Source organism: Ovis aries, chromosome 23 (assembly GCF_016772045.2).
Source record: "Ovis aries strain OAR_USU_Benz2616 breed Rambouillet chromosome 23, ARS-UI_Ramb_v3.0, whole genome shotgun sequence".
NCBI lineage: Eukaryota > Metazoa > Chordata > Mammalia > Artiodactyla > Bovidae > Ovis > Ovis aries.
Window position 1 is genome coordinate 35,203,499 of NC_056076.1, and position 13,040 is coordinate 35,216,538.

Genomic DNA, 13,040 nt, shown 5'->3' on the forward strand with positions numbered 1-13,040 from the left:
TTTGAATTATCAATGACACAAATATGTTGAAAAAAAATATTCAAAAGATAAAGCAGCGAGCCAGCCAGAACAGAATGTCCAGAGCTCGGCAGTTGGAATGAAAGACAAAGCTGTGTAAATAGTAAATTAATCCCATCTTCAAATATTTTCCTTATTTGTGTGCTTTAGCAAATATTTTGCTAAAATGTATGCTTACATTTCTGGCTAAGAAATGCTGATTACAGGCGGTCATTGATTGCAGATTAAGAAGGCAATCTCCTACAGGAGGGTAAATCTCTATCAGCTAAGGAGATGCTGCATACGCTTAATGTTTGAAATGAAAATATAGGCTGGTATAAAATTCTTACAGTCTATTACTTTCAAAATACATTGAAAAAAATTATTGTTGAAGACTCCATAAATATTATTTGTCAAGAAGAAAGTTTTAGACACAAAGTTTTACTCTTAAAGGCACCATCTTCTATTAAATTCTCTGGATTGCACCTAAAATTAATAGCTAATTTCATGGTCAAATTACCATTCTCACCTCAAGAAGGGATACACAAGAATATTGACATGGCACTTGGTCACTTGTGTTCACTGTAAGTCAATTGTGAAAACTGAAGGAGCCCTTGCTAAATAAAGCCTGAATCTTGAATTCCTCTATTTGGAGCAATTTTCATTTTCAAAATATATTTCTGCATAATTAAAATGCTAATTAACATTTCACTATTTATTATTAACATTTCAGTATCTTTTCATTATTTTCAGGTACAACTAGTTATACATATTCACCTCTCCCTTATGAAAGGTAACATGTTTTATTGCTTTTATCCCTTATTTGAGTGATTTTTAAATCACTGGAGCCAACAATCAAGTACTGGAACCCTGCCTTATAGCATCTGACAAGGGTCTGGGAATATAATAAACACACGGTAAGTTTCTGTTGGAATGAAGTAAGTATTCACTACTAATGCTGTAGTTTTAAAATTGAATTTCCTTAGACCCAAGTTCTAATGGCAGAAAATATACTGCAGAATCAAATTACTAAAATTGTAGGAGACATCACTGTAACAAAAGCTAATATTTCCGTGCCAAGAGCCAAATGCCAACTTTTTTCTTACTTGAATACCTAATGACATGATGTTCTCTCATTTAGAATAAATGAGAATTTAGAATATTCTCTTCTCTCTTAAATGATAGCCTTTATATAAATCTCTTAGACAGTTTAAAGGCTAGACTTAAAATCCAGGATGAAACGGTTTTTGCTGAGTCCAGAAACATAGCAAAAAATGTCCCCAAATAAAGTCATCTTCATTATCACTGCAACTGTTACTAATATATTCTAATAATCACTTCCACCTTGAAAATAAGTGGAAACCATTTACCAGCTCATCAAAATTTCATATACATTTGGAAGAGAAATGCCAAGTAGTGCAATGAAGAAAGACAGCCTTTTTTCCAATTCGTTGTGGTTGAGTGAACTCTGGCAGAACACATATGCTATGAGGTTGTGGGTAAAATACTTTCCAAAATACAAGTGAACTGAAAAAAAATTCACTCATACTTTTGAAATACTTTTCTTCTTGCCTAAGATACAACCTAGGCTGGTTCTGAAAAATTTTCTCAAATACTATCTTCAGGGATCTCTTCAGTTACAGCCCTCCAGCCCTTCGGCCACCTAGAAACATTAAGTCCCCCTGGAGTATTATCCTGACCTGAGTGCAGGCCTTCACACTAGAGGAATTCTCAGAAGTTTTAGACTAGTGGCTTATCTGCTCAGTTATCAGATCAGCCATTCTGTTGACCCTGCTCTGATACTGTAACGTGGCTTCAGGTCCTAAGATTTTATCTGGTTATTTGTAACCAAGCTGCAATCTTGTATTACCTGAAACTAGATCCTAGATTCTTCCACTGTGATCTCCAGTCCCGCTTTGGGATTTTAGTTTATATCCAGATTGGTTTGTAATACTCAATATAATGTTCAGCAAGCCTAGTTAGAGCCCTACCCTAGCACCCCAGTCTTCATGAGAAGGTCCTCAATAAATTCCACCTCATAGCTATGACGCAAACTTCTCTCATGGCTGTATTTCTACTCACTATCTCCTGTCAGACTCCTCTAGACACAGGTCCTAAGCTTGAGCTAAATTCTCTACCAACTGTCAGTTCCTGTCTCCTTGCCTTGCCTGGCATTGGCAGTACTCTTTGGGATTTGGGGTCCTGGTCACCCATAGACTGACCCATCTCAATGCTGAGTTCTAATTCGAATAGTGACTCAAGTAATACCTCTATTTAAAAAAAAAAAAAATCTCTGTTCAAATCAGCCAACTGTAAGTTTAAAATGCCTCAATAAATATACATCTGCTGCTTGAAACTGCAAAAGAAAATAACCCGTTACCTGTCTGAATGAATCCTGATTTGTATCCATTTGTTGTGCCGTTTTCTGGGGTCGCAGTTGATGACACTGAAGAGTTTGGTTTAATGGAGTGGCAAGTGGTAGAGGATTGTCGGCTTCTACATTCTAGGAAGGAATAAAAACCATAGAGAACAATATTCTGTTAAAACAAGTGATGGAGCCACAATCCACAAAATCTCTGAAATAAACTCCTGCTCCTCAAGGGGCAGCCACTTTCTTTAAGAGATCCCCCTTCCCCAGTCCTGACTCCAACAGAACGTCCAAGCTGGTGAACATAATTTGTCTTTCTAGGGCCATGTTTGGAAAAGAAAGATGATTTTGTTCCCTAGAACAGTTTGACTTTTGTTAGGCACAGACTAGTTCCCAGGAGAAAAATTACTCATAACCAATATAGTCATGCTAGTTTTATGGGTAAGACTGAGGTTAAATTATCAATAATTTATAAAAACTTGGTAAGCTTTTAAGCACCAGTTAATCTCTTGCCTGGGACTGATTTCAGTGCAGAATAGTAACCTAGATTTGGAGGCTCCTAGACTCCCTTCAACCTTAATTTATGTTCAGAAACAGAAGCAAAGAAAAATTTGTAAGCAGAGGAGAAAAATGAGAAATTTTCAAATTCTTACTATTCTCAGTTCTTATTAAAGGAAACTGGTAGATATTATTCAAAGTAATTACCGATTGGGCAACACTAAACTTCATTTTAAATGAGCCAATATTAATTGGGCTTTGGTGTAGTATTTTAGTAATACTTTGCACTGATTCAGGTAGATAGCAAATATTGTGACTACCTGTGTGGCTATAACTTCCAAACAATTTATACTATATGTTGCACCATATTAGTATTTAAAGGTAGCAGGTGAAAAAGGAATATAAATGGTTGTAAATGACAAAGCTAATTATAGTGGGTCCTTTAGAGAGCTTCCAAGTTTATTGGAGACATGCAAAAAGTAGGTGCAGTTTTCTGCAATCTTCTATGCTGTGACCTTCCTTGAAGAGCTACTATATTTTGGCCGAAAAGGATATCTCCATGTTAGGTATATTGTATACAAATATGTATTTGACATTATATACATAAATACAATTCCAAAATAGCAATGGCTATAAGTGTGAGGTTCCAGAAGTCACCCAGGATCATTGTGTCACAAACTATTTTAAAAAGGTAATTCTTTACCAGAAAGATGAATTGTCACTGAGCACTAAATAAGAACTTAAAGATACTCTATGCAACCATAAAATAGTCATCACTCTGTATCAACACAAAGTGTCATCACTTTGCTGACAAAGGTCTGTATAGTCAAAGTTATGGTTTTAGTCATGTATGGATGTGAGAGTTGGACTATAAAGAAAGCTGAGCGCCAAAGAACTGATGCTGTTGAACTGTGGTGTTGGAGAAGACTCTTGAGAGTCCCTTGGACAGTAAGGAGATTAAGCCCATCCATTATAAAAGAAATCAGCCCTGAATATTCATTGGAAGGACTGATGCTGAAGCTGAAGCTTCAATACTTTGGCCACCTGATGCAAAGAGCTGACTCACTGGAAAAGACCCTGATGCTGGGAAAGATTGAAGGCAAAAGGAAAATGGGGGGCCAGAAGATGAGATGGTTAAATAGCATCACCGACTCAATAGACATAAATTTGAGCAAACTCTGGGAGATAGTGGAGGACAGGAAAGCCTGCCGTGCTGCAGTCCATGGGGTTGCAATGAGTCGGACACGACTGGAGCGACTGAGCAGGCATGCACACTAAATGCCAGAAGAGCTAGGAAGAGTCCATTCCCTCCCCCCGAGAGAGATGTATTCCACACCCCAAGAGATAAATACAATGAGAAATTTAAATAGTTTCTATTAAAAATGAAAAGCAGCAAGTCAAGGGACTTCCCTGGCGGTTCAGTAAAGGTCTGCCTCCACTGCAGAGAGAGCGGGTTACTTCCCTGATTAGGGAACTAGGATCCCACAGGCTACGTGAAGCAGCCAAAAAAAAAAAAAAAAAAACCAAAAACAAAAAACCGAAGCAAGTCACATAACCTGTCAGGGGTTTTATATTTTGGCATAGTCTTCTGAACTGGAGGTATTTATCTATTCCACACCTGGATTCTGAACCCCGTGTGGGTCACAGGTCACTTGTCAATATCCTAACACTCACATTCTCTTCCCACCCCCGGAAGCTGACGCTACCTTTCCAGCAGATAAGAGGTCCCTTCGACAGTACACCCTGGGAGCTTCTGACTAGGTAGTACTTTAAGTGCTTCTGCTTCTTTGGCTGGGTGGTGAGCTTCAAGTTTATGTGGTTGGAAAATTCCGTGAAATACCGAAATCCTCTTTCTCCACAGCCGATACAGTTTCCAGAAAACCCTGAAATGACGAAAAACAGTTACTGGTGGCCTTGCATGTTGTTATAATACTTAAATTTTATATTCAAAAAGGATAGAAATACTCACTCTTCGGCCTGTTAACTTCCTAATTTCAAGGAAATAATTCAAAGGAAAAAAAAATAGGTGCAAAAAATTTAGCAATTATAACAGTGAAAGATGAAATAACTTTAAAATGCTCTAAAGGGATAATGATAAAGGGAATAGAATGGATAATATCATAGGATAGAATTTATATAGCTGACACAAAAATATGAAAAATATTGGACCTAGAGATACCTATTATTTCCTCCTTACAAATTCCCTTCTTTTTTAAAAATTGTATTGGTTTTTGGCTGCGCTGGGTCTCTGTTGCTGCACAGGGTTTTCTCCACTTGCGGCGAGCAGGGGCTACTCTCTAGCTGTGGTGCGCAGGCTCCTCACTGCAGTGGCCTCTCTTGTCGTGGAGCACAGGCTCTGGGCGCACAGGCTTCAGTAGTCGCGGCTCCTGGGCTCTGGAGCACAGGCTCGATAGGATAGCACACAGGCTTAGCCGCTCCACAGCATGTGGGATCTTCCTGGCTCAGGGACGGAACCCGTGTCTCCTGCACTAGCAGGTGGATTCTTTACCACTGAGCCACCAGGGAAGCCCCATATTTCCTTCTTAACCTACTGGCCCTGGTTCCCCATCCTACCCACCATGTGGACTTGACTCCATAGCCACAGCTGATTAGACTGTGGACCATTATCTGACCCCATCTTGGACAGTCAGTCTCTCTCCTGGAATTTTGAAATAAATACAAAAAGAATTGGTCAGATGATACCAGACCCTGGATATGTAAAAGTCTGAACCCAAGTCAGGGCTATGCCAGCTAGGGTGTGGGAGAGAGCAAACTGGAATCGTGAAGAGGAACTGGTCTCTAGATAGGAGAGTATGAACAGAGATGTATAAACTCAGGGCATTGTTCATGTTCTAGTTTTTATGAGATCCAGTTGTACTTTTTGGCACAAGTTGCCTGAAATTCCCATTTCCTCTCTATTCAAGGAGATCCAACCAGTCCATCCTAAAGGAGATCAGTTCTGGGTGTTCATTGGAAGGACTGATATTGAAACTGAAACTCCAAAACTTTGACTACCTGATGCGAAGAACTGACTCATTTGAAAAGATCCTGATGCTGGGAAAGGTTGAAGGTGGGAGAAGGGGATAACAGAGGATGAGACAGTTGGATGGCATCACTGACTTAATGGACGTAAGTTTGAATAAACTCCGGGAGTTGGTGATGGGCAAGGAGGCCTGGCGTGCTGCAGTCCATGGGGTCACAAAGAGTTGGACACAACTGAGTGACTGAACTGACTGATAAGAAGAGAAGAGAAGGACCACGGGATTCAAGACAGACTATCTTATAATGTCCCAATCTCAGAATGCTGACAATCAATTCAGAACACTTAGAAATGGGCAGTCCAACTTATTATTATTTATTCAATGATTATATGAGCACCTACCTGAATGCCAGGCATTGTGCTAAACACTGGAAAATCAGTGGTGAATGAAAGATAGTCACAACCTCCCTTCCGTTACATAATATTAGTAATTCTACATAATTAGTTTATTATCATCACTTATAGAGATATAAATATTAACATAATTTCATGAATAATTTAAAACTTATTCAGAGATGGATTGCATTCGAGGGCATTTAGCTATTTGTCTAATACCTTGCAGTTGTAGACCAAAAGAATAAAGACGTGAATGGTTGCCTCATTCACCAAATTCCTAAAGTCAACCATCCATCTAACCATTCATCCATCCACGTAGCCACGTATCCATCCACTAATCCATGCATCTATCTACCTGTCCATCCATCCATCCAACAAATATCTTACGCTGCTATGTGCTGGCACTATTTTGGGTACCAGGTTTTAGCACTGAACAAGGAAGACAAAACCACAGCCTCCATGGGCCCTGCTTTCTGCTGTGATCATTATCCCTTGACGGAAAATTGGCTGACCTATGAGGCAGACGCAACACACTCAAAACACAATAAATATAAGAATCTTCAGCTGAAATAAAAACAGTGTCAAAAATGAGGCTTATCTCAAAGGTCCAAGCCAAGTAGTTCATAAAAAATTAATGCGAGAATTGGAATTAAAAAATTATTGGGATTAGAGTTTACCTCTTTTCCTCTACCTGTTTCCTGAGGTGAAAACCAAAAGAATGTAAGGAGAAAGAAAAGCAATGGATCTGGATAATCTTCAAAGAAGAGAAACTTCCTACTAATGATGAGAATTAGCAATATAAATGAGTAAGAATGCTATAGTCCATTTTTAAAACTCTGTATGGTTTCCGTATTAACTTTGATTCAAGACAGATTTTATCTGCTCAAAGTGCATGCTGTTACTATCACAAAAAAAATAATGTCTCTTTCAGCCAAATTACCTTTCTAGTTTTTCTAGCAATCAGATCTTTCAATTGCATGGCAGATGTGGGGCATATGCACCGCCAAGTGGATCAATTTATTTTAAAATCAATTTCCCTGTAGTCTTTGGAACCTGCATAATCTATATAAAAATTTGGACAAACTGATAGTGGAGTCTACTAGGATTATAGAATATTTTAAGTTTTAAAAAAATTTCCCACTAAATCTTTAAAAATTTATATATATATATATATATATATATTTTTTTTTTTTTTGCTGTGCCACATGGCTTGTGGGTACTAATTCCCTGACCAGGGATTGAACATGGGCCCTCAGCAGTGAGTGTGTAGAGCCCTAACCACTGGACTGCCAGGGAATTCCCCCCACTATATTGTAATGTATACTAAAATCATTCATCTTAAGTAAGAAATGTTAGATGAATATTAACTTTTCCACAATAGAGTAATGAACATATCAAAATCTCACAGTGCCTGTCTACGAGAACTTTTACCATTTTGTGTCACTACACTTTCACTTGGAGTAGCGGTTAATAAAAAATTATTAAACAAAGTCCCATGTCTATAAGGTTATTTAATAAATATGATAGAATGGCAGAATAATTATCATTTAAAGAGCAAGTATGTGCCAGGCACTGTGCTATTGGGTACCTTATAAACATCACCCCTTTGATCATTATAACCTTGCAGGGTAGGCATTATCGGTTTCTTGACATATCAATAAATGGGGAATCTGAGTCTTCAAGAAAATAAGTAGCTTGCTCAAGTTCTTAAAGTGCTAAGTAGCAAATCTGGGATTTAAACCCAATTTTAATTCCAAAGCCTTTGGTTTCATATTCCTGATTACAAAGGATTATAAAATCTATTATTCTGATGGTCTTTTCTGTGTCTTTTCCATGACATTCTGAGAGGATCCCTCTAGTCATGAAGAAAAGGCATTGAGTAAAAAGGCATTATAAGAGATTTTTCTGTTTGTAATCAGAACCACATATGCACTGTCCCATTTGATAAAACTTTGATGCTTTTAAAGTGCTAAAAAGGTTTCCAACAACAAAAAGTTGTTCTTCTAGAACCAACTAGGTTCTTAGCTCTGTGATGGAAAAGACCGTGTCTTATCATTCTTGTGCTCACATATCATAGCCTAATGTGATTTTTTGGAAAAAACACTGTTGAATGAATAAATGAACAAAAGAATACTTGGATCTTCTTTGCTACTTTAGTCCAATGTACAAACTTTACAGGAGATCCAACCAGTCCATCCTAAAGATCAGCCCTGGGTGTTCACTGGACTGATGTTGAAGCTGAAACTCCAATACTTTGGCCACCTGATGCGAAGAGCTGACTCATTTGAAAAGACCCTGATGCTGAGAAAGATTGAGGGCAGGAGGAGAAGGGGACGACAGAGGATGAGATGGTTGGATGGCATCACTGACTCGATGGACATGAGTTTGGGTGAACTCCAGGAGTTGGTGATGGACAGGGAGGCCGGCGTGCTGCGGTTCATAGGGTCGCAAAGAGTCGGACACGACTGAGTGACTGAACTGAACTGAACAAACTTTACCATTAGGTGTCTATATTAAACCATCTGTTCAATTTCACTAAAAGAAAAAAATGGATATTAAAAAAAATTAAAGCCCATGAAAATGAAAATTATCACTTCTTTTTCTATGAATCAAGAGCAGGCTTTGAACTGTAGTTTAAGGAAACTATATGTGATATATATATAACATACTAACGAGTTCCATTCCAAGAGTGTATTCATAAGTCCAGCTTATTCAAAAGCCCAACAGAGTTAACCTAGGTACCCAACTAACACAGCTGGCTATATGGTACTATTCTGTAATAGGTTTATAATACTTTTCACACAAATAATACATGAAAGACAAACACACAAAATAAAACATTTTCAATCCTACGGTACAGTATCTTGAAAAAGTGCAATAGTACTGTATTGATACTGTACTATTGCACTGTATTATATATAATACTGTATGTATTGCCGGCATACAGGGGCTGGCATCCAGTGAACGGGCAAAAAGAGTTACTGACTAGAGGAGGGAGAAGGGGTGGGAGATGGCAGAGCTGAAGGATTGTCAGCAGTAGGAGATGGAGGGCAAGCTGCAATTTCACTCACACCTTACATGACTGGACGTGCACATATACATCCACATCTTTGAAAGGCTGCAACTTGAAGGTTTGTATGTAGTGGCCTTAATATATGTATACATACACACATGTATACACACAGACACATGCACACACAATGGAAGATTACTCAGTCATAAAAAAGAATGGAATTCTGCCATCTATAAAAACATCGATGACCTTAGAGGGTATTATGCTTGGTGAAATAGGTCAGATAGAAGAAAAAAACTGTATGATGTCATTTATCTGTGAATCCAAAAATAATACAAATGAATGATACAGCAAAACAAAAAGACTCACAGGTATAGACAACTAGCACTTATCAGTGGATAAAGGGAAGGAGGGGGCGTGATAGGTATAAGGGATTAACAGATACAAACTGCTAATATAAAATAGGTAAGCAACATGGATATATATTTCAGCACAGGGAATTATACCCATTATCCTGTAATAATTTTTAATGGAGTACAATCTACAAAAATACTGAATCACTTGAATCAATGATACTTCATGCCATTCATTTGAAACTAATATTGAAAATGAACTATACTTCAACTTTAAAAATAATAATTGAAAAGTAAATCCACTTTGTTATTTTCCATGATGTAGAGAAGCTATATTGTGAAAAAAGAGCCAGATTTAAAGTAACACTAGAAAGTAAAAAAAACTCTGAGATAAAAGTTACACATCAAAAAAAAAAAGTTACACATCTTATATCATAGATATATTCCTATACATCTTGGTTGAATTAATGCTAAATATAAAATGAGAACCACATCAATAAAGTATAATTAGAAATAATGGATGGTACAGAATAGGTATCAATAATTTACAAAGTGGATAATCCACAGTTGAATAATTGAGAGTTGATTTTATATCAGGTCCAGATCAATGACTCTAGAGAGAGTAAATCCTATTTTATTTCACAAAATAATTATTTTTGATAAATTGCATGGCATTCTTTAATGCCTGGTTTTACTTTTTTTTTTCTCTTTCAGAGTTCCCCTATCTTTATTTGTAGAGGTTATCCAATAATTTCTTTAATTACATCGCATACTTTCCCGAGCTATTCTGTTGTACTTTTCTCTATCTGTTTTGTAGATCCGAGCAATCTCAGGCACTAAAGGATCATCTGGATTGGGATCACACAACAGAGAACAGATGGACAAAAGTACTTTTGAAATAGTTAGTGCTGGAGACCACTGCGACCGTAGAATATCAGCACAAATGCTGCCATTACTGTTAATATTTGGATGATAAATTCTTGTTGTAAATGCAACCTTAGGTGGTTTGAAGGGGTAATCTGTTGGGAAATGAATTGTCAAGAAAAATACTCCACCCTGATAGGGACTGTCATTTGGTCCCATTATTGTAGCTTGCCAATGGAACATATCATCTCCAACGGGACCTGCTGAACACTGTGCTGGGGGGTCCCGTGCCAGGTCATTCAATTCCTTGTGGATTCTCTTCAGAGCCATCGTGGGAGGTGGGTGGCGGCGGCCCCGGGGCGGGGACGGGGGCAGGGGAGGGACGGGGAAGGGGCGAGGGGGCGCGAGGCCGCCTCGGTGATTGCGGATCGGCCGGAGAAGATGGGGAGTTCGCGAGCGCGGGTCGGGCAGGACGGACTTAGGGCCGGGGCCAACTCGGCTCCTGAGCCTGCCGCAGCGGTCACCGCATCACCACCCGGCGGCGGCCCCTTTATGCGCTGCCACCCGAGCCGCCGCCGCCGCCGCCACCGCAGTAGCTGCCTCCTAATGCCTGGTTTTAAAAATCTCTTCGTTAAGATGAATATTTTGAGATTAATAAAAAAAAGTGAAAGTTAACTTGTGAGAAGTTACTAAATGGCAGCATATTAAAAAGTAGAGACATTACTTTGCCAACAAAGGTCCATACAGTCAAAGCTGTGCTTTAGTAGTCATGTACAGATGTGAAATTTGGACCATAAAGAAGGCTGATCACCAAAGAATTGATGCTTTTGAACTGTGGTGCTGGAGAATACTCTTGAGAGTCCCTTGGACTGCAAGGAGATCAAACCAGTTGATCCTAATGGAAATCTACCCTGAATATTCATTGGAAAGACTGATGCTCAAGCTGAAGCTCCCATACTTTGGCCATCTGATGCAAAGAGCCAACTCATTAGAAAAGACCCTGATGCTGGGAAAGACTGAAGGAAGGAGGAGAAGAGGATGAGATGGTTGGATGGCATCACTGATTTAATGGACATGAGTTTGAGCAAACTCCAGGAGATGGTCAAGGACAGGGAAGCTTGGCACACTGCAGTCCATGAGGTTGCAAAGAGTTGGACACGACTGAGTGACTAAACAACTGAAATGACTGAGTGACAACAACTAAATGAAAAAATGTTTCTTACTTAAACTAAACTATATAATCCGCAGCTAATTCTGTGATTTTTTAAAATTCTATGATAATTTAAAATAAACTTGTATTTTATTTAATTCCTTTATCTCGGAAGGAACTTTGCAGGTATGAAATACTCACCTAAAAGTGCATTTTTCCCATGATCATCTGGCAGGAATCGCTTGTCCACAGCACACACTAGGATGTGTTCAGGAAGGTTGGGAGACTTGGCCCCCACCAGGAGGAATCCTGCTGGGATGTCAATCTGTTCCATACACAGAGATACCAAACGCAGATCTTTTCCTGCTTGACAAAAACCTAGAAACCAATAAAAAAGAGAAAAAGAAAAGGGACACAGTGGAATGTTTAGAGAGGTTGTAACTCCGCATCACCCATCTGGAGAGTAGATTTGCCTGTGGGAATCACTATGAAGGACTAAATTTAAAGTTCATATGCAAAGTGAAAGAAAAGGAAGTCTCTCAGTCATGTTCGACTCTTTGCAACCCTATGGACTAGCCTACCAGGCTCCTGCATCCGTGGAATTTTCCAGGCAAGGATACTGGAATGGGTTGCCATTTCCTTCTCCAGGATTGAACCCAGGGATTGAACCCCGGTCTCCTGCATTGTAGGAAGCCGCTTTACCGTCTGAGCCACCAGGGAAGTCTCAAACACACATCTCCCACATGTGCTCTTCTGAGCGGAGCTAAAAAGATGCTCATGCTCAGTTGCTTCAGGGTCCAAATCTTTTCAACCCCATGGTCTGTAGCCCACCAGGTTCCTCTGTTCATGGGATTTCCCAGGAAAGATTACTGGAGTGGGTTGCCATTCCCTCCTCCAGGGGATCTTTCCAATCCAGGGATCTAACCCGTGTCTCCTACATTGCAGGCAGATTCTTTACTCACTGAGCCATCAGGGAAGCCCAAAAACTTACTAAAAGGAGATATTTCCAACTGTTTTAGCCAACACTGATGACTTTATATTTTCTTATCCACAGATTAGGAAATGATAAATATATAAGAAACTGACAAACACACATAATTTTATGTGACTATAATACAGTATTCTTAGTTTCAATGCAAATTCACTTCTCTAAGTCAGATTGATCATAGAACAAATGTTTCCTGTTTCACAGAGGAAGAGACTGAAGCTCAGAGTTTAGTGAATCATAAATGAATGAATTAGAACCAGAACTCCAAACTGTTTAGGTTATTTTCACTAGATGAGACATCATAAGAAACAGCAAAACCTTACATAACTGCTTTGTAACCATGAATTATTACCTTAATTCATTAGTTCATCATTTACTAAAAATGATTTGCAGATTTCCCTGGTGGTCCAGTGGTTAGGAATCTGCCTGCCAA

General features: G+C 38.9%; 2 protein-coding genes across 4 annotated transcripts in view; both read right to left on the minus strand.

Moving 5' to 3' along the window:
- The window catches only part of GREB1L (GREB1 like retinoic acid receptor coactivator), a 247,693-nt gene that overhangs the window by 86,354 nt on the left and 148,299 nt on the right, over positions 1-13,040 (minus strand). For all 3 annotated transcript variants that reach the window (XM_027960953.3, XM_060405398.1, XM_060405399.1), the window contains exons 5-7: positions 11,821-11,997; positions 4,570-4,746; positions 2,378-2,500 (exon numbers count right to left, since the gene is read on the minus strand). In XM_027960953.3, the coding sequence (XP_027816754.1) occupies positions 2,378-2,500; positions 4,570-4,746; positions 11,821-11,997 (477 nt within the window). The remainder of the gene's footprint in view (positions 1-2,377; positions 2,501-4,569; positions 4,747-11,820; positions 11,998-13,040) is intronic.
- On the minus strand, positions 7,420-10,991 carry LOC114110473 (ubiquitin-conjugating enzyme E2 D2-like). The gene has a single exon (XM_060405406.1). It carries the CDS (start codon positions 10,797-10,799, stop codon positions 10,362-10,364), a length of 438 nt encoding a protein of 145 aa, XP_060261389.1. The 5' UTR covers positions 10,800-10,991; the 3' UTR covers positions 7,420-10,361.